Genomic DNA, 22,145 nt, shown 5'->3' with positions numbered 1-22,145 from the left:
TGGGCCTGCATAGACATCAGCCCCTCCATTTCTGTAAGCTCATGGAAACAGTAACCGAATCGGTTTTCTGTATAAGATAAGAACCTTTCAGTAACATTTTAACATTTTTATCCTCATATTCTCAATTGTTATAGCTCTTTTCAGTTGTTACAGCGTGCGCTCTAGAAGCTGGCAGGGGAAGTGGAGAGCGGGGAAACGACCTATCCAGCGCAACGAGACAGGCCGGTTAGAGAGAGAGACTGCAGTGTTGCCAGAGTAGTGGGAAAGGGGAGTTGAAATCGAAAGAACCATGAAATAAAGACGTCCCATTGTTCGCGTATGGCCTGAGAATGCGTATTATCGATAAGTGTGTGATATCAAGTCTATACGTTGTCGTTGTAGGAATTCTTTCCAACTGTACCGAATGGTAGCTAGCCTTGTCCATTACAATCACTGCGTCTTTGATATTCCTTTCGTCAAGCGTATCTAAAAACTGCAAACACACTGAAAACTAATTTACATTCCTGTAGAAAACCAGTGTGACTGGAACCTACGTGACAAACAATAATGAGCCCACCTTTACCCACGGGCACTTTTAACCCCCCTGTACCCTCTTTATTTTGCCCGATTTTCGTTGGAGCGTAATTCTGATGTAGTACGTTTCATCTAAATAAAATACCTATATAGGACAAAGGTTCCTTATTTTTTAGAAGATGCATTTTTCGCAAAAACGTTACTCTGGCTGTAACTATATCGGCTATCTCCATCAGAAATCGTCTACCGTCATTGCTCTTTTTGTACTTGAACCCCATAGGCTTCAGTATCCTCCACAACGACGAAACTCCCCACCGAAAGCTTATTAATGTATGCAATTCAACGAAAACTTGTTCAGTGTTGGATATTCACCCTTTACATAATACCCGAGGATAATTCTTCTTATTATATCTTTATCGCAACCGTCGATTGCCTTTGTGATACTGTTCCTTTTGATTCGTTTGCGCGGTGATTCAAATGACGTGCAACCCGAAGCCTCAAGACTGTCTTTGCCTTCCCTAACAATACGCTGCACAGTTCGCTTACTCACTCCACAATCTTCCGACACTCTCTGTTGCACTTTGTGCACACTTACCAAGGGACCACTGCTTTCTGCTTCCTTTTGAAAATATTCATGAACCCTACTGATTATTTTCCTGCCTTGGCTACGAACTAACTGCTTCCTGTTCACCATCGTACGATACTTACTGCGTTGATAAACACAAAGCTCCCAATGGAACAACGAGAGTACAAATATCACATGCCACATACACGTTTATTGAAGAAACAATGCAGTTAGGCAATACACGACGCGACAACAATTACTCTGACGCATGTTATTCCTACATTTCGCTCATAACAAACAGGAATCAACACTGGGACAAAACACCATCAACAACGCGGTGAATTGGCAACACAGCAACGTGCAGAACGAAGTTAGCGCTGCAGCTTCCTTTCGCAACTGCGTAACTCTCGGCTTCACCGCCAGGTGGTCTGTTCTCTGGTTGGTCAGCGGCATGTTCCCCGCTCCCCACTTCCCCTGCCAGATTCTAGAGCGCACGCCGTAAGAACTGAAAAGAGCTTTAGGAAAATTTACGAAGTGGTTCGCTCCAACTGCCATTACTTCATATCGTAAATAAATTGGAAGTATATCAAAAGAAGTACCAATACATGTGACACCATATTCAAAGGTGTATTTTGGTAACTCTTTTTGAAGTTTTTAATACAGAAAATAATATTCCCGTTTATATTTCCTAGAATTTCATGTACTTGTATTATTTCTAAAACTTTTGCTTGTTCGTTTACTGCAAGCCGAATTTAGCGCCAACTGTTGAAATTAGTTGAAACTCTCGGACTTCGAGTTGACAAATGTATGTGAGAAGTGTGCTGTGTAGCCGAAGTTTGTTCGAAGTGTTATCAGGATAGCCACCGGTGTCACCTTGGCTGGCGACAAATTAAACAAGATGAATTGCTAATTAGGCACCGGCAAGAAGTTTCAACATTTTATGTTAATTTAAGACAATATACGAGAGGCATGATCCAATAAGTCGGCTGGTACACGTCAGATGGCACTCACTGTTTGTATACGAAAACTCTACATTGTGTACGCTTTCTCTCTTGAGTACTGATGTAACTCCCCAGTTTTCATTTTATATTTTTATTATAGATATAAGAGCTTATTTTCTTTCTTGTTGTTCGACATCCCAGTTTCGTAAGTATATTTCTTCCCATAGACGGTCTAAGGTATTTTTTTATGAAGGAAACTTTTATAGCTATGCAGAATAGATGGTTTGGTTTTACCCAACGGTCGTTGCAACGCTGGTCGGCCGCGAAAACTGAAGCCACGGTACTATTATCGTATGGGTGAAACACCTACGAATCATATATTTCGGACTTCTTTACATTGCTAACGTGTTGCGGAACATTTCTTAAGGCGAAATAATGCATTTCTAACTAAGATAATGTTTATTTTCTCTATTTACGAGTACTTACTGTTACTTGTTTTTTCGAATCTGTAACACATTATGGCCGTGATAGCATACTGGTTTAGGGGGCGTTCTGAGAGTGTTTTGTCGATTTATGCAGTGGTGCAACCTCGTTCACTGGAAAATATCTACTTTCGTGCCCCTATTTGAAATTATGCTAATACGTCGCATTTACGTGTAGAACTTGTAAAATAACCTTGCGATTTACCACGTTCATTATCTATACACAGCAATTCGGAACCATCTTTCTTTCGCAATTCGTTAATGCTCTTCCTTTACGCACAACACTCTTGCAACCTTGAATATTGACGTCAGACGAGGAATGCCTACGTGGTTAGGTTAGGCCTGTTAGGTTAGGTTCCATTAGCATAAATACAAAGAAAAAATAATATTTTCGCTAAGAGACGCGTTACCTTTGTATTGCCTAACATGAAAAAGGTCTCTCCTGTGACGTCAGAACACAATGTTGCTAGAGTGTTGTGCGATAAGTGACACCCATTCGGGTCGGAACCATCTTTCTTTCGAAATTTGTTAATTACTCTTCCTTTACGCACAACCATCTTGCAACCTTGAATATTGACGTCAGACGAGGAATGCCTACGTGGTTAGGTTAGGCCTGTTGGGTTAGGTTCCATTAGCATAGATACAAAGAAAAATTATTATTTTCGCTAAGAGACGCGTTAGCTTGTATTGCCTAACATGAAAAAGATCTTTCCTGTGACGTCAGAACACAATGTTGCTAGAGTGTTGTGCGATACGTGACACCCATTCAGGTCGGGACCATCTTTCTTTCGTAATTCGTTAATTCTCTTCCTTTACGCACAACAATCTTGCAACCTTGAATATTGACGTCAGACGAGGAATGCCTACGTGGTTAGGTTAGGCCTGTTAGGTTAGGTTCCATTAGCATAAATACAAAGAAAAATTGTAAAAACAGCTCTCTCCTGTGACGTCCGAACACAATGTTGCTACAATGTTGTGCGATAAGTGACACCCATTCGGGGAAAATGGCTTGTTCCGAACTCGACAGGTGGTTCTAGTGAAAACACGGCGAGGCTGAAACACTGGCATCGTCTTAACACACGGAACATTGCACTCTCATGCAAAAAGCAAATGGCGGGAGCAGAAACAGCGTGTCGGACAGAGATTTTCGCAGAAAACAAAACGCATTCACATTAAAATGGATCAAATCTACATTCAGGAACTTCCAAAACGCTCAAGAAAATGATTTCCGTAAGTACTTTCTCCTGTAAATTTGAAGGAAATTTGAAGGAATCCATTTTACCCATACGATAATGTTACCGAAGCCACTTTTCAGATTAGTTTCTCCAGAGAAGAAGACGTGGTGATCCCCATAAGCTAACGTGTATTTACTTGCCTCTTAGCTTTCGTATCACCAAAAGTAACATAATTTAACCATATTTATGCACTCACTGCTATAAATAAATGTCTCATTAAGTATTTCTTGGCTACATTACGTAATAGTTGACGTGTTTTTTCGAACAATTTATCCAGTCTTAAGTGGGTTGAACATATGGTACAGTCGTGTTGGCGTTTTGATGTACAAATCGTTTAGACAATTGCCCGGCGGGTGTCAACTTTTAACGATATCATTCTTAAAATAAGTGTATACTACGAATAAATGTAGTTCATGGCGGTAATTAAATGTTATAGCGAAAGCTTTCGAATGAGTTTACACCCACGTGTTTCAAAAACTGTCTCAAGTAATTAAATTGTGTAATAACCAATTGGAATTTTTCATAACTTATAAAAACATGAAAATAATTGAGTCATGGAGAGAAGCTAATCAGAAGTAACAAAGCAAATTATAATAATTAATCTCCGGATACGTTTTTTTGTCGTAAAATATTAGTTTGATCTACATGCCATGCTTACGAGCAATTTGTGTATATTGTTGGCATGTCAAGCAGTAGTTACTAAATTTTAATAGTGCACACAAAAAAGTGCCTCGATATTATGGCCCAACTTTCATACAATGTATGTTTCTCGCAAGACGCTCATAAAGAAAAAAAAATGTGTGGAGTCTTCGAAATGAGTGTTAAATATTGTTTGAGATTTGTTGACCGTGATTCAGTTGTTTTTTGTTTGTTTTTTTTGTACTGAAAGAAGGCCCGGGGCCAGAATTTAAGGGGGCCCATTTACCAATATTTCGGGGGGGCCACGCGATCTTAGTTACGCTGCTGTCTGTTAGGTTTGGTTCTATTAGCATAATTACACTGCAAATTTATTATTTGTGCTAAGAGAACTAAACCTTGCCAGCCTAACCTAACAACTTGGGCATTTAGCCTAAAACTAAAATCAGTCTCTGGTGACGTCAGAACGTAAGGTGTCAGAAGTGTTGTGCGATAAGGGAGACCCTTCAGAGCAGGGTACCAATCACGAAAACGAAATCATACCCAAGCAACCGAATACGGCCAATATTGAATACGGTCGAAACAGGATGCATGCAAGTATGGGCACGGGGACGTATCGGACATAGTACTGTACAAAACAGCCAGCAAACAGAAATTAAATCATCATCCTCACAAAACAAAATCCAGATGTAGGGATTCGTTTAAAGCTTTCGTGAGGAAGAGCACACCTTGCCATGCGCACATATATCTAATTAACGTCCCACCATTACGAACATTTATTTTTAGCCTTACGTATATTCAATCAGGGGCCTGTAAAAATGGCGGGGTTACTTCTCTCTAAAGAGAAATGTATCATCTTCTATACTCGGTTAATAGAGCTTCTCTATAAAAATTCTCTTCCCCTCCATTCCCCACGCTCACGTTCCTTCGGAAAGGTGGTGTAAAGTTGCCACGATTTATCGCATCGTACATTACGTTATCCGGTGGCCCTTTTCTGCCTGGAGAATCAGGCGCCGTTTTCTCTCGCGCTAAGCGAGATCTACATGCCTCCGAGGGGTCACACTTCCTTCCTGGGAGCAGTATTGCCAGGTCGTGGAAAAGCCAGGAGGCGCAGATTTTGTACAGCGTCCTTATCCTTATGCTAAAAACAAATGGTAATTGCGATTTTCCTGCCAGTCTCATGTGTGTAGGGATATTTTATGGTTGTTTTCCTACTCTCATTAAGTGTTTTTATATTATGTACAATGATTTATCCAGCCTTTAGACTGTTATTGAGAATATCATTAAAACTAAATTCTAAATTTCATTTAGAAATAACAATCAATTTGAATGGATGAGCTTTACTACAGATCTATATGATCTTTTTATTTTTCTTACTTAGCGTAGCTTTTCTGCCACTTTTGGCTAATCGAGACGATGAGATGTGATGATAAGATGAAATTGATGAGGGAACACTCATGTCCACACTCGAACGTGAGAACTTCGGGTACCGAGATTAAAAGTCGACAACTTCGCGCTGGTCTTGATTTTGTCTAAACGCTGTTGTCTTTGTAAATCGATACTCACTCTCCCTCCTTTTTTCATTACATCTTTTTCTATTTCTCCGGCTACTAGTATATCGAGTCCGTGTCGTTTGCGCCGAGGCTTCTTATCGGTTCATTTGCGCCGCGACATATGTCAAGACCTTCCTTGGTGGGTTTTCCCACAATCAGGAGTGTCATTACCGCCACGCGCACGTGTGTCTATGACGTTGCCCAGCTGAGAATATGGACATGATAGAAACAAAGCGTGGAAAGCCGTCCCTTATTTACGAAGGCCAGCAGTATATATAATATTTTTGACGATTTCATGTAGTGTATAATAATTAAGTGTAACAGACTGGCATATTTATGTTGCTTCCAAAGCGTAATTGTAGAATGCTTGCAATATTTTTAACAATACTGTATTTACAATGTTTTTTTGACGATTTTATGTAGTGAATAAATTATTAATAGTTAATAGGCTGATTTATATATTTTGTGTTGTGGAATAAAATTGATACAAGTAATCCTGTGTAACGTCTTTTGAATTAAGCAAAGAAAAGTCATATTTGACTTTGGATAGGTTTAACATTTCAGTGTAAACACAGCTGTGCAACGTCATAAACACACGTTTGTTTGTTTGTTTGTTTGATTTCATGCACTATACACCATGTTCCCATAAACACACGTGCGCGCGGCGGTAATGACACTCCCGATTGTGGGAAAACCCACCAAGGAAGGTCTTGACATATGTCGCGGCGCAAATGACTCGGCGTAAACGACACGACACCTAGTATATCGTGTATTTTTTTCCAATTTACCGGTTTCTTTCTCTCTAGATTCAAGCGTCACGCGCTGCAGTCCCTCCCTCCCTCTCTCTCTCCCTCTCTCTGTGTCTGTCTGTCTGTCTGTCTGCATCTCTGAGAGAGTGAGTTGATATTCAAAGCAAAAGTAATATCGAATACTGATACAGTAAAACCTCGTTAATGCGAACCCCGATAAGCCGGACTTCGCTTAATCCGGACAAGCAAATGGCAAAAAAAAAAAACATAATGCAAGGTTTTAAATGTGGCTAGAAGCACTGCATTGTCGTATTGCTTTACATTTTACTGTACTGTATAGTGTACTTAGGTATTTATGCCCTTTAAATACACCATAATAAACGTGTTTTGTTCCTATAAACGGCGTTTTATTGCACTTTCTGCTGTTCTTTTAGGTTATTTCAGTTAATCCGGACTTTCATTAAACCGGTCGACTTATCCCCCCATTAGTCCGGATTAACGAGGTTTTACTGTAATTTGAACTTGAATCAAACTTTTGATCCAGGCAGATGGGCAACTGAAAGCTCATAAGAAAAGGACAAGAGTAAACACGGTGACCATGAAGTCTTGCCAACATTACAAAGGTTTATTACAAACAAACCACTACAGTTACAACTGCATGGTTTGTGAAAATAGAAAGAGAAACTCATGAAATTTATTTATACAATGCCAATACACTTCCATGTGTGTCCCCTTTGTCGGCCGCGGAACGTTCTAAAATTTCGCTGTACAGACTTCGTCTTATGCTACCCTAAAACGTTAAGCTTTCTCCATTTTCAGTTCCAGCGCCTCCTATACCAACTCAGCCTCAACCTAGAACAAAGGGAGAAAAACCTTATGAGTCTCTCTTTTACTACCAGCCATGCAGCTGTAACTGTAATAGTTTCTTTGTAATAAACCTTTGTAATGTTAGAAATAATTTATGGTATAATTAATGTAGAAGGATGTGTGTTAATGGGTATAATTTGCATGTTAGAATTATTTTTGGTAGATTGTGATAGAATTGTAAAGTAATAGATGATGCTAAGATGTTGGATCTTCTTGTCTTCATTCATATCGAGGAAGTTCATTGCGTGTTGATAACTTGAATCCCTTATATCACCGCTCCGGATTTCTTCATATCTGTACTGCAACTCAATTCTGCTCGCGAGTATCCATTTATGAAAATAGCATCTCAAGTCATCTCTCGGATCCTAACGACCACTTTTTTCCATCCTAGATGCAGCATCCACTCCGGAGCTTTCCTGAGACTTATCCTCCCGAACTTCCAGGGATACACGCGAAGGGCCTGCAAGTCAGATATAAATTTTTCAAAGGGTTAAAGGACCACTTCGCTCTGGATCATGCAGGGCTCAGGGAAAATCAAGTTTATCTCGTACGGGACGTCAACAAATCAGCTTTCCTTCCCAAGGGCCCTTTCATCTCTCTTGCCCTTCGAGTTTCTAGGGGGGAGAACTTGGTCCCTCCCGGCGTCGCTATTTCCTGCGACGCAATCCCAGCGAATATGACGTTATCGCATTTTCGGATGGGAGAATATCGATTGCGCCTCCCCTCCACTTTACCCTGTACACCCCGGCGATATGAGCTGAAATCATTTGTATACATCAAGTCTGTAGAGGCTGCGGATTTTTTTTTTTTTTTTAGATGGATCAAAAGATGAATCTTCACTGGTTACTCTTTGTTCTCGCCGGCTTAATGTTTTGATAGCATCTCGTGGCGGTTCTTTTCATGCGGTAGAGCCGAACCGTGTCGTCAAACGTGACGATGTGACGTCACTGTTCAGTGTTCATGCTCGTGAGATAGGATGATGTTTTCTAGCTGCAATTGAGGATATCGTTAGGGATAGTTACAAATAGGAATCGGTTTTGTAATGTCGAATCTGTGTTATTTTTCAAGTGTGAATGTCGTTTCTGTCAAAAAGAGCGTTTACGTTTCAGCGCAGTTTTACTGTAAATACACAAAGCATCATCATAATTTTGCGGTGAATACACGAAATCTCAGCACAATCTTCTGTTCAATGTTGCATTGAATACGCAAATCATTATCACAGTTTTACCTTGAATACACAAATTATTTTCACTGTTTTACCTTGAATACACAAATCATTAGCACAGTTTTACCTTGAATACACAAATCATTAGCACAGTTTACCTTGAATATACAAATCATTAGTACAATTTTACCTTGAATATACAAATCATTAGCACAGTTTTACCTTGAATATACAAATCATTAGCACAATTTTACCTTGAATATACAAATCATTAGCACAATTTTACCTTGAATATACATATCATTAGCACAGTTATACCTTGAATATACAAATCATTAGCACAATTTTAGTGAATATTTACACAACTCATTAGCACAATTTTACCTTGACTATACAAATCATTAGCACAATTTTACCTTGAATATGCAAATCATTAGCACAATTTTACCTTGAATATACAAATCATTAGCACAATTTTATTGAATATTTACACAAATCATTAGCACAATTTTACCTTGAATATACAAATCGTTAGCACAATTTTAGTGAATAATTACACAAATCATTAGCACAATTTTGCCTTGACTATACAAATCATTAGCACAATTTTACAGTGAATAAATACCCAAATCATTAGAAAAAATTTACTGTGAATTCATGTGTGTTTCTGATTGCCCTCTGATGAATTTCATCTTATCAGCATTAATTCTGATCCTCGCGATTAGCCAATAGTAGCAGAATAGCGAATCAAAATGAATGAATAATTTGTTGATGATGAGAACATTCAATTATACGGGAACTCGAATGTTTAATTGCAATTAATGAATTGGTCTAATAGAATAGTGTTCCACACAATGTTTCTGTCGCCATATAATACATGTCTTACACGGAAATTCATTGTTCATCGACAATAACGTTTCCATAGTAGATTTCCTTTTCTGTTCCTAAACTACTTATTTAACATCACAGTCTCCTCTCTACAGAATACATTTTCTACAATCCGATTTGAGTATAAGAATAGCAGCTCAGACACGATGATTTGAGGTCGTAAGCAGATTAACCATTAACTTCCTACCTTCTTCTAGCACTAGCCACGTACATGAGATTAAAATTGCATAGCTTGGGGTTGATTCGGCCGCACCCCAAAGAGGATTTCTATTGCTGAGCCTCGTCGTGAGTTAAGAATCTAGCAGGGTTTTGCAACGGGAATTTGAGAGCATGTGATATCCTGTTGTTCCTATTGCAAAAATACTTCCCAGTCTTGCCTGGAACGCCTCTCTCTCTCTCTCTCTCTCTCTCCCACACATGTATAATACATGCACACAAATTTTTTCCGTTTATTTCCTTTCCCACATGGAAAACCAACCACTAAAAAGTTGTTTTGTACCGTCAGACTCGGACTGGTAATCTAACGGTTTTAGCAATTCCCAGAAGAGCCGGGTCCCTCGAGATGAATTTGAAATCTATTTTGAGTTTGGATGAAGGATGTATATGGGATGCGATACAAATAAACTGCTCACATGGACAAAAGGATAAGCAGAAGAATTAGTAACATTTGAAGAAATACTGTGTAACCACTAGCCCCTCTGGGATGTGTTCCATGGTCGTGCATGAGTAAATTTATAACATGTATGTTAGTGTGCTTAGCACCAGGCTAGGGGCCACTTTCCCCACCCAGGGTTTCCAGTGTAAACTCAATTTTTCTTCTGGAAATTTTTACACCTAAATTAAATAAGAACAAGGCTGTTACCTTAAAACGACATGAAGAAATCTGACAAAAGATTTCCTCAATTTTATGTCTCTCACACAGAATCAGTTCCCAAGCTCCTAATTTGCGAAATATTTATATTTCATTGCCATTGTTAGCAAACTCCATTAGTATAACTATGATTTAAACATTACATACATATTGTACGTGTAGTTGTTATTTGGCGTCGCTAATCTCAAATATAAGGATGAGTGATGAAATTTATGAAGGGACAGTCGCAAGAAACATTCATGACTACGTCGGGATTTAAACCCAGGAACTTTGGTGGCGAGGTCGAAAGTAGACCGCTGAAAGCTTTTGGCCACCAAACAGGCGTCGAACATCCTTGGCGATTGAGAAGAGATGCTGTTTAGATCAGGCATGAACACAATATTTATTTTAGTATGGTGAGCTGGATTTCAAGACATACCGCAACAGAATTCCATCATCAGCCGGCCCCCAGGGCGGTGTGTTTAGCACATCGAGCTAGGACACCAGGGGTCCCGGGTTCGAATCCCGGCCTGGGCATGGATGTTTGTGAGTGTCCATTCCACAATTTCATCATATCATCACTCATCCCCATCTTCGCAAATTATCCAAAAGTGGCACAATGAGCGAAGTAAAATAAAGCATTTCAATAAATAAACAAAAGCCATCATCAATCTATGGCTGTGTTTAGTGATCATTTAAGGACATAAAAAAATACGCATTGTTTCTGAGTCATTTCCATTAGCTTTCCACATCTTCTTACAAAGACAAATTGTCTATTGTTACTTTCATTCCTATTTTTCTGATGCTGAGCAAGATGTTGTTCTCTGCCTTCTCAACGTGTTCGTTACAATTCTTGAACATCCGATTGCTTAAAACAAAGCACGAATGAACATATGGACAGTTTGCCCACTATTCCCTGGAAGCCAGCCAGCCTTCTTAGTGGTTCCATGAGGAAAAACACATTCTCCAAAAGAAACAAAAAGTCTCTTGTAAACTGTGGTTCGGGTTAAATGCGTATCATGGTTCTCAATATTGTTGTCGCGTGTTGTTGGTTACAAATCTTGTTGAAGGCCGTGTATTTTGTTTCACATGAAGGCACCATCAGCATAGAGAATATATGGCATGAATACTTCCTGATGTATTGCACAGCATGATCAACAATGAAGATACCAATCTTGCTTCACATCCAACAATACATAGTGAGATAAGGTTCTGATTTCCTTGTCCACACCTGATGAAAAGCTTTACAGCGCGTGCCCGCGTCTATACCTTATCGTGTTAGACACAATAACTGTTGATGAACTTTATGAAAAGCATTTGAGGAGACATAAAAGCATGTGCTCAGTTGAAATTTTCTGTTAGTTTGTTATCAAACCTGTTGTTACCTTGTATGGAAACCTCATCGAACATTGGTTTTGAGTTGTTCTTGAGTGGTACTTGCAGAGGTGACTATGGTCAGACCTGAATTGAAGATGGCAGTAAATCCTGTACATATTTTTTTCTTTTGCATAATAAAAGGAGTTGATATATTTAGATTCCTGTTGATCCAAAGATAACCTGGTACCAGTGGTGGTGGCGATTGGGTTCCAAAACCGGGGGGCAAGGTGCCAAAACTGGGGGTGCAAAGACAGTATATTTCCCTTTGTAGATAATGTTTAGCATAGTGCCGGGGCAAAAGTGGCGAAAAGTGGGGGGCAACTACTCCCCCCGAGCCTCCCTAATCGCCGCCACTGCCTGGTACTCCTTCAAATGTCTTCGGTAGAATCTCAAATGGTGTTTTGCAATGCAAGAACCAAGTGTATAAACTAAATTTTTGTGCAACTTGAGTGCATCAAACGGTCTAATTATTGGTTTCTTTAAGAAATGTGTTTTTGAATGATAAGGACGACTGTTTCCATTGTTTACCCAAATTTATGAATTTTGTTGCGTAATGTTAAGTCTGCATTTCACTGCACCAGTACCTAAACTTGTTAACATGGGATGGCTTTCTCCAGAATGAGTTCTGCTGGGGATGTAGAAGACTAGAGTGCGCGTCAAATCTCCTGCATAGGGCCTTGAACGGCTGAACAGCACCAGCGAATCACACACGTGCGGCGTTGCCTAGTTCCGTGACAAGGCGTTTCGCTCAACCACGCTGTCTCTTTTCCGTGTGAGATTTCGACATGGCACCGCTGAGATGCGCTGCTATTGGCTATCACCATATGCAGGAGTTTTGACGCGCACTATAGTACGTAATTTATGACTAGGGAAGGGATTTTAAGGTGCAGCACCTTTCCAGAAATATTGCTGTTTCCATACCGATCGTTTGAGATATGTATTTTAGGAAATTAAATTAAGTAAAATGAACACACTTTGTTGCACCTTTTCGTGAGATTAGCACATTTATCCCCCTTTTTATCCCCTCTGATGCGTCAGCACCTTTTTTCTTCCTTTTCATGTTTTGTTAAAAAAAATTGGACAGAAAATTACTCTTCTTGAGCAGCTACATAAAATCGTAGCAGAACAAGAGCTATAAAATGGTGTAATATAATCATTGCAGCCCCAATAGTTCCCAAGATAATGTAAAACCTGTAAGAGAAAACACAACCGTCAAGAAAACCTATTCGGTATTATCACAGTTCTCTACGCGGTCCGCGCGCATTATATACAGAAGGCGCAGAAAAAGAGAGCATTGAATAAATGCATTTTATCAGCACATTTTTTTTTGCATCTTTTTAAAAACATTTTCAGAACCTCTTTTCCCCTTTCCCGACCATAATTTTGCACCTTAAAATCCTTTCCCTATTTATGACTATAACGGATTACACGCTTCTTCACCTCAGATGTTTTCCAAAAAGAAATAGAACGTTGGAGATTGTTATATCTCCAAAGTAAGCACTATCAGCAAGATGGTGACTGAAAAGCAGTAGCAAATAGTGTGTGTGTGGGGGGGGGGTGTAGGTGAAGCGACAGAGCGTTGCTCTTATTGACAGCCATTTCAATTCATGCAAACTACCTCAATCCATCTCCTGCCCTTTCGGAATTTCCATTCGCCCTTCCTCAACCCACGTACTCCCACTTCCCAGGAACGAGAAGCGTGACAACTTGACATTGCGAGGAACAGGAGCGACAATTTCCCAGAGTGCCTCGGGAAAACGACGACAGAAAGCGCAAGGTGTGAGCAACAAGACGACAACTGGTCGACCACTGCTTTCTTTGGTTCGAGCTCCCACGTTAATGTAAATATGTGAAGATTACAACTCAAAAATAGACACTCGCTATGTATGCAAGAATGAGTCTAACCCACCTCCGGGTTATTTAACTCGCCACGGTTTCTTGGAGAAAGTTATATTGGGGACAGATAACGGTATATGTATTCTGAGAGCATGGCAGCAGAATGGCACGACATTGGTAATTGGTTAGCATGTGCTAGACATATAACAGTTGGTAGGACAAATACTCAGTCACTCGGAGCTTACGGGGTGAACAAATACAGACCCTATAGTAAGCATTGTATATTGCAGACAAAACCAACCTATAAGAGTTTATGCTCTGTCCCGGGAATCTGTGGAGCGAAGCCGCGAATAACGGTAGAGAAGGGGAGAAAAAGAGTGGGCCGAGCTAAAAAGTACGCACTGCAGCTAGCAACGGGGCGGGGGGCGGGTTGGTCAACACACACACACACAAATACAGGGTTTGGTTTTTGTTCACTTTATAGACAGACATGCTAACTGATCTGAACGGCAGTTTGAAATCGTATCCATACTACCGAAATGCGTTCTCACCGGTATCGAACTTGGAACCCTTCGATTACAACCTTCGCGGGCCTTCCAGATGGTGCAGTTGTAGCGTCGTCGCCTTGTAATCAAGAGGCCCCGGGTTCGATACTCGGTGGAGGCGCATAGTGGATCGGATCCCACTTTAAACTGTATGTCCAGTCCCGATTAGCCTTACTGTGCATAAAGTGAACTTAAAACACCAAATCAACGACATTACAACCTTGGCCATTCATCCTCTAATAGTTAATTAGTGCAAGTTCCGTTGCATTGTTCGTATTCAACTGCCATTTTCCTTCAATTATTTACCAGCGTTTCCTGTTGTTCGGCCTAGAAACATGGATGACTGTGGCGACGGGGCTCGATGCGGTGACCACACAAAACAAACCTGTTGTGCCACTATGGGCAGTTACGTTACAGAATCTCCCTCGGCTTGTAGCCTATTATTTTCCCATCATTACTCATTAAAGACCTGTTTCTATGATTTCTGCCTTCGATCTTCCACCACCATCGTATAATGACAACTTTGTCCACGGTAGTCTTATCTGATGGACACATAAAGGAAATTACAGGCTAGACAGAAAATATCAATCGAACGAACAATCTAGATGAAAGGATTTATAAAAACAGTGGGAAATGACTGTAATACATCAACGTCAAACAATCAGCAAGAAACCAATGGAAACAAGGGATAGAGCACAGTAGGTGCATTAAAGCGCATCAATTGAGTAACCTGTATGTAGCCTTCTTTTTGTCGCTGTATGTGATAAATTACGGTACATTAGGGATTAATGTCACGCCATTCTTGCAAGAATTAATCAGGATATTAGTCGCCTGTACAGCAGTGGATAAAAGTACGTTATCAGGCAGTCCTTTATTCTAATTTTCCACCCTGTCCAGTGGTGTCAGAACCTCACCAGAATATATTTCCACGGCATCCCTAATTTTGCTTTTACTTTTCAATTGACTGATAGCTGATGTCGAAGCTTGTGGTCGAAATTTTTTTGACAATAATTACCTTCTCTTGTTCTCTATCACGTGCGTGTGTGTTTGTTGTGGCCAGAGGGCAGTTAATCATTGTAATGGGATTGTGGCATGCTTGACGGCGTCGGCAAGCTCAACGTTTGGCTGTTGTCGCGCTGGTTAATTCTGCGTTAGATAGTGGATGGTTAGTTGTGTACTTGGTACCACTGCTGCTCAGATGGGTATAGGAGCTGGACTCAAAGGTGTTTTAGAAACAAGTAAGTCTTTATTTCTACACTCCTTGTATGAATTTGGAGAATGTTGCTTCCTTGGTACGTCTCAAGTTATTTTACACTAACCCAATAGGAAAAGGAATACAACCAAAATTACCTTAGCTGTGTATGTACAGGGTCAACGAAATTAGTAATAAATTGTGTTTTATACAGCGTATATTGATACACTTGTATTTGAATTGTATCTTTTGCAAATATGCTGTATAAAGAAACAAACTGCCGGAGTACTAATTGAGGCGAGTGTACATTATGGCCTTTTGTCAAATATTTAGGAAATCAGTTTTACAGACTTATCTGTTGCATTATTGAGACAGCATAAATTATATTAAGGTTAAATAAGGTCGGGGAAAACAAAGTTTTGTCCACGCCATCTACCGTAAAATTAATCATTTGATCTGAAATTTTCATAACTGCTTTGGAAGGATGGATGATCTGCTATGTATTTGAACAAAATTAGTTAAGTCGTTTCTGTGTGGCCGACATAAAACCTACTGCTATATATAATAACATGATATTTCAAATATGTTGTATTATTATGCATCGCGAACTGGCAGCTATTGCCAAACGTATATACATATTGGTTATGAGTTAATATATTTATTATTAAGATCCCTTCTTGATATGTGTCATGAATATAAATACATAACTCCTATAAATACGTACTCCCGGGTTCGAATCCCGGCCTGGGCTTGGGTGTTCATGAGGGTTCCTTCATCAATTTCATCATATCATCACTAATCCTCATCGTGGCAATTTTCCAAAAGTTTGCAGAAAATAAACTAATTCAATTAATTAATAGAACCTTCCGTAAAAAAAGAACAAAATAAAACTGGAAAATGTAGGATGGTTGAAGTTGAACTGTAACAAAACTACAACGAGGTAGAGTTGAAACAATATTCCTTTGGAAAAACTCTTAACAGTAGTTCAGGCAACAGTGCTTGATTGTTACTGATTCTCTTAGTTCATTAATTTCGCTTCTGCATTTACACGAGGGCTGTTCAATAGAAACACTAACAAGACCTGGATGCTACAACATATTTATAGGGGAGGGGGTCCGATCAAATTTAACCGAACTTAACTATATGTAGTGTAGATAATGAATACCGTCTCTTTACCTATTCATGTAATAAAATATAATATTAATAAAATTTAATATTATATTAATACTACTTAAATTAATTTAATATAATTGTAATTATTTTAATATAAATTTATTATTATTATTATTATTATTATTATTATTATTTTGAGGTTTGCTACTTGGTTCGGACTTCCCCAAAAATATATTTCTAGATACGTGCCTGCTGGCATGTAAGAGAGATGTTTTGTTACCTTATTTCCCGGACATCCCTCGTATTTCACAAGAAAACCGCACAACTACACAAACTGACTCCCATAGAAGATTAGTGAGGAATAACTTCGAGCTTCCCATTTACGTGGCGCGTGTTCAAAGCAGGAAGGCAACTGGGATGAAAAATTCATTCAGCAGAACGGGAGGGGGGGGGGAAGGGGTGGCTGTCCTTAAAGCCCTGCGTAATTGTGAACTGACCCGTGGCCCCGCGGCGAGAGAACTGATTGTGTGCACGTTCCCATTCGAGAATACGTGACGCCAGACTCGATGAGCCCCCTTTTGTTTCCCTCTTGATTTTTTTTTTACCTCCTCGAAACTTCTCCTGCCGAAACGTATCCTGAATGAATTTTCCTTCCTGAATAATCGTGCCCCAACTTTTTTTTTTTTCAAGAGTTCTCAACTCGACTCCACAAATGGTGGCATTGATTCGTTTCTGCTTGTAACAATGGTGTTCCTGAGCATTGTGAACTTGGTTGTACATCTAGGGACAAATGTAAGTTAAATTGCTTTCATTGCTATTGTCGTTCTCTTCTCCTTATGTACAGTGGGATCCATGACTATTACCGTGCAAATTGTACATGAGTATTTTCATTAATTAGTCTCTTACATCCTATGTGTTTTTAAGCGATTGGTTTTTATGTATGCTGGTGCAGAAGTTGTCAACAGTTTGTTTTGAGTTTTCTTTTAATTCTTGAGGCTCTTATTGGGTCAAACAAAGCGCACGAACACGGTCAAGGATAATTTGCACGGTATTACTCATGGATCCCACTGTACCAAACCTCATTGATGGCGTTGTAGCTACTATTGTGCTACTCGGGTTCGACTCCCGGCGGAGACGCAGTCCCGAACATGCAGGACATTTCGGTGCATTTATTTATATTTGGTTAACATCGTCTTCTACCTTGTTTTGTTAATGGGGACAATAAAAAGTAAAGTATTTTTATAATAGTTGCTGTGTGAAGGCTCAGCGAATCGTGCCAAGAATTCATAGCAGTGGCGTATGCTGGTTCTAAAGAGTGAGTAGGTAATCTCCGACCCTTGATCCTCAAACTCCAAAAGTTTCCGTGCCATTTATGTCAGGATCCATATTGGATTTAGGAATATTGTGTCGGAATGTTTGTCTTATTGCTACGACCACAATCAATTAATTCTCGTTATTGCAGTTTTATATACGTGTAGAATTTCAAATAATAAAACAAGACAGTATTATAGAGCTATAAAAAAAAACAACCTGTGAAATATAAAATGAAAGACGTGAGTGAAATAAAAACCCGCAATATTAATTTAAGTGCAAAATTCAACTTACTCCAAGACCCGATTACTTGTGCTGTACCACATCCAAATCACGCTGTTTGTCCAGTTGAACGTCAATACGTGTCTGTGCCAAAGATTGCAGCTTAACAAAGGAAGTTATGTGACTTTTGGATTTTTCATGTTTGACACAAGCGTTGCAAAGATTACAGTATCCGCCACGCGTCCATACATTCTGTTCAGTCCCGAAAAGTAAGCACGGCCAACAAAAAAGCAAAGCTTATTAACACTTATACTTCCTGTCAACCATGGTGTTTTGTCATAAGTTGCTTGCGAAAATGCCTCACATATTCCAGATTTTTGTCTTTGTGTGTAGAAATAAGTTCAAGCGATGACACGCGCCTACCTGTATTAACAATTTGCAACTTCTCCTGAAAAGATCTTGTTCCAAAAGGTTTCACCAGCAAATCTTGTATCACATCCATTACCCTTTAACACAGCACTATCACGACAAACACTAACACCTAAATAAATAATAAACACGAAGCACAGCACGAAGCCAACGACTACATGCATTCAGTTTCACGCGCCAAACTTCTGTTGTTGTGTTCCTGGCTCAGAATGAAATTCCCTGTGAATGAAAGAAAAATCCCTTTCCGAGCTCGAAATGACAGGTTTTAAAAGTTCGAATCATTGCAGGTCAGAGCCAGAATTTTATTTCGGGATGGGGATCATCCCTTATTAGCAGCCGCCACATAAAGTTGAAACAGTGGGGTTAGAAGTCCTGAAGATGAATCTCAGATTATTACAACGTATTATGCAAGGTGTTTAATCCTGCTAATGAAGTAAAATTAATTACCACTATACACTTTTTAAATTAGATATTTGTATGATTTCGGGGAGGGGGATTTCAACCCCCCGAGTCCTCCATCTGGCTACGTGCCTGATGTTTTTTTTTCGTTTTATGTTTAATTCGTTCATCTTCATCACTATTAATCTAAAGAGGCGGAATATAGAAACTTAAATTAACTAATATATATATATAATTTATTTTTGATATCTTACCCTTTAAAAAATATTCAGTTCCGTGAAAGAAGTATTCTCGCTGCTTTTGAAGATTAGAGAGGAGAAACAATCACTATTTTTGTAAATACAAGGATGGGGGGATTCAGCATATAGGTGCTTTAATTGCTTAAGCTTTGAATTTTAATTTAGTTTGCTTCATCTTCAATATTTAAGCTTTTTCCTTTTGATAAATTTATGTTCAAGTAACAGAAATCAGCAAGACAGAAGCAAATGTAAAGTGAAAATTAGCGTAGAATTGGTTTGCCCATGTTTTTCAATTTTCCTGTTCTTCGCACTCTACCGGGTATGTTTTCCCTAGTTCAGCGGAGGGAAGGGAAAAGGCTCTGATGTTTGAGAGTGCGACCGGTGGACTCTCACAAGAAGTAGGTTACGCTGGGCATGGAATCACCATACGGCTGTTCGTAAACTCCAGCCAACTCAGCGCAGATCTTACGAGTGGATTACGCAGACGTCACACGAAACGTCATGTCGACGTCACTAGCCAAGCTGTTCCACGCTGCAGTTTACGAACAGCATGGATTATGGCGTGGTGGATCGTCTCGTCTGCTTGACTCTTGAGCATGTTTAAAAGCAGTTGACTTTCTTTGGAAGTAGTATTAGGTGTAAATGGCACTAAATCTCACTTCTACATAAAGCTCTGCTACATTAATATAAATTAATAGAATATTTTGACAAGATTTAGAAATTGACACAAAAAATAACCGAAAAAAAAATGATCATACATATGCCTACAGATCAAAAATAATTATTTTGTAGTATTTTATTGGTTGGTGAATTTAGTTTAGTATACCGTGTGTTAACACCAACTAATAACGTTGAATTATGGTAAATGAAATGGTTTCAAAAATATGTATTTCATTACAGTTCAGATCAAAAACTACTTTTCATTGTTTTATACTTTTTCTCTTCGGATACCAGTTTTTGCATATTTTCCCCATATATATACATCTACGGAAAGACGGATAAGATAATATTTACGACATATTTTCCTTCAGCTGCCTTTCTGACTTACGAAGGCATCAAATAAATGATTGCCGGCCATTGAAAGCTGTCGCGTCGTGCTTTCTGCTAGTTTTCGTCTGCAATCAGCCAACTTAGTCGCATCGAGAACGGCTTACAAATCTTACGAGCCAAGTAAGCCGGATACGTCACCGTGACGTCACGGAACCGGAAGTGGGCGGAGCTAGCCGTACTTGGATTGAGTTTACGTACAGATGTAGCCGGCTTCGTCTGACTTGGCTGGAGTTTACGAACAGCCGTCATGCCTGAGAAGCAGTGTTTCCTCCCCCTCTTTCCTCTCTCCTCCCTCCTCGCCAAGGGTTGTAAGGGAAGAGGGAGGAATGACGTCAGGGTGAGATTCCCTGAAGTCATTCCACCGGCTGGAGAAAGGTTCCCGGACATTCAGCGGCAAACGGTTGCAAGCATTTGCGCGCTGGACGCAAAGAAATGTATGCATCGAAATTGGTTTGGAAGAATATTGCGAAGAAATGTATGTATGTATGTATGTATATATATATATATATATATATATATATATATATATATATATATATATATATATATATATAAAAAGAAATACAGCCGGATCATCTGCGATTACCTAGATGACCCAGAGTATACGCCGCTGATTCATAGTGCTCCCATGAAATAAAATTTGGGTACTAAAATTTGACGTCACGAGAACATGAGTTTAAGGTGAGGAGGGACAATTTCGCACCAGGCATGCATTTATTTAAATATCGTCGGAATTGGCACTGCTACTAAAGAAAATCCACGCATAATTTGAGAGTATGAATTTCTCCCCATGTTGCAAGTGGAAGCGGTTTTTGAAGTTGATTATTAAGCTATATACCATGTTTGAAAAATATGATGAATATGTACTTACAGAATCCCATGTATTCCTTATGGAGAGACAACTTCACATTGAAGTTACGGCTAAACAAATGGGAGTTTCGATTATTTCTAGCCCAAACATCATCTTCAATGGATCATATATTTTTTCCATCGGAAGTTTGATATCTCCAAGAAAACGAGTAAAATAATTCTCCTATAAGCGTAATGCATTTCTCCTTGCCTCCTAGAGCCATCCTGGCAGTATTGCCAAACCTGATGTGCATAAAAGAGCTAAATTTCACCTTAAATTGAGCTAAGTTGACTTTCAAGGAGCTAGATTTACGAAGGCTGGATAAAGTGCCTCCCATGGTAATTTTAGTTGTCAAGAGGGTGGGGAGGGGGCGCTGCTATTACCGGTAACTTTAAAGTGATGACATCTATTCTTAGTTTTCACCTTCTAGATCTGACGGCATCACCCATCTCAAAAATCGACCGATGGTTGTACTTACTTACTTACTTTACTTAGTCGATCCTCTTCTACCTTGCGGTGTTGAGGTTTCCCAGAGGGTCTTCCATCGGATTCTGTCTCGGGCCAGCTCCTTTGCTCTCCTCCACTCTCTTCCTCTAGCCTCTACAGCTGCCTTCACATCTTCTTCCCATGTTCTTCTGGGTTTCCCGCGTGGTCTTGCTCCTTGCATCTTTGCATTCAAAGCTTGTTTAGCTATTCTGGAGTCTTCCATTCTTTGTATGTGCCCAAACCATCGTAACTGGTTCTGTTCGATTCTCTCAAGCACTGGTAATACGCCCAGGCTAGCTCTAATGGTCTGATTCCTAATTTTGTCTCTTCTTGTTTTCCCTTCTATTTTGCGGAGAAATCTCATTTCTGAAGCCTGTATTTTACTCCTATGTTTATTTGTCAATGTCCAGGTTTCACTACCATAAAGTAATGTAGGTAAATATATACACACGGATTTTCGTATTTTTGGTCACTAATGGATTATTTAGGAAATTTCTCTTTAGCGCATTAAAGAGTCTCCCTGAGGCTTGGGATCGAGCTATAATTTCACCATCTATTCTACCATCTTGCTGCACTATAACCCCGAGGTATTTAAAATCTGTAGTCTGTTCTAATGTCCTTTCATTATTCAAAGCAATCTGATGTATATTTG

At 39.5% G+C, this 22,145-nt stretch overlaps 1 protein-coding gene across 3 annotated transcripts in view; it reads left to right on the top strand.

Moving 5' to 3' along the window:
- LOC145998777 (A-type potassium channel modulatory protein KCNIP2-like) overlaps window positions 1–22,145 on the top strand; it is a 759,206-nt gene that overhangs the window by 451,837 nt on the left and 285,224 nt on the right. Inside the window, exon 1 of one of the 3 annotated variants that reach the window (XM_083135373.1) lies at window positions 15,367–15,440. The exons of the other annotated variants lie outside the window; for them this stretch is intronic. Coding sequence (XP_082991499.1) covers window positions 15,401–15,440 — 40 coding nt within the window. The 5' untranslated portion in view covers window positions 15,367–15,400. Of the gene's footprint in view, window positions 1–15,366; window positions 15,441–22,145 lie in introns of those variants that run through there. 3 annotated transcript variants of the gene reach the window in all.

The sequence above is a fragment of the Lepisma saccharinum genome, chromosome 1, assembly GCF_977018435.1.
Source record: "Lepisma saccharinum chromosome 1, izLepSacc3.1, whole genome shotgun sequence".
NCBI lineage: Eukaryota > Metazoa > Arthropoda > Insecta > Zygentoma > Lepismatidae > Lepisma > Lepisma saccharinum.
Note: the sequence above shows the minus strand (reverse complement) of the source record. Positions and strands in the feature narration are given on the sequence as shown.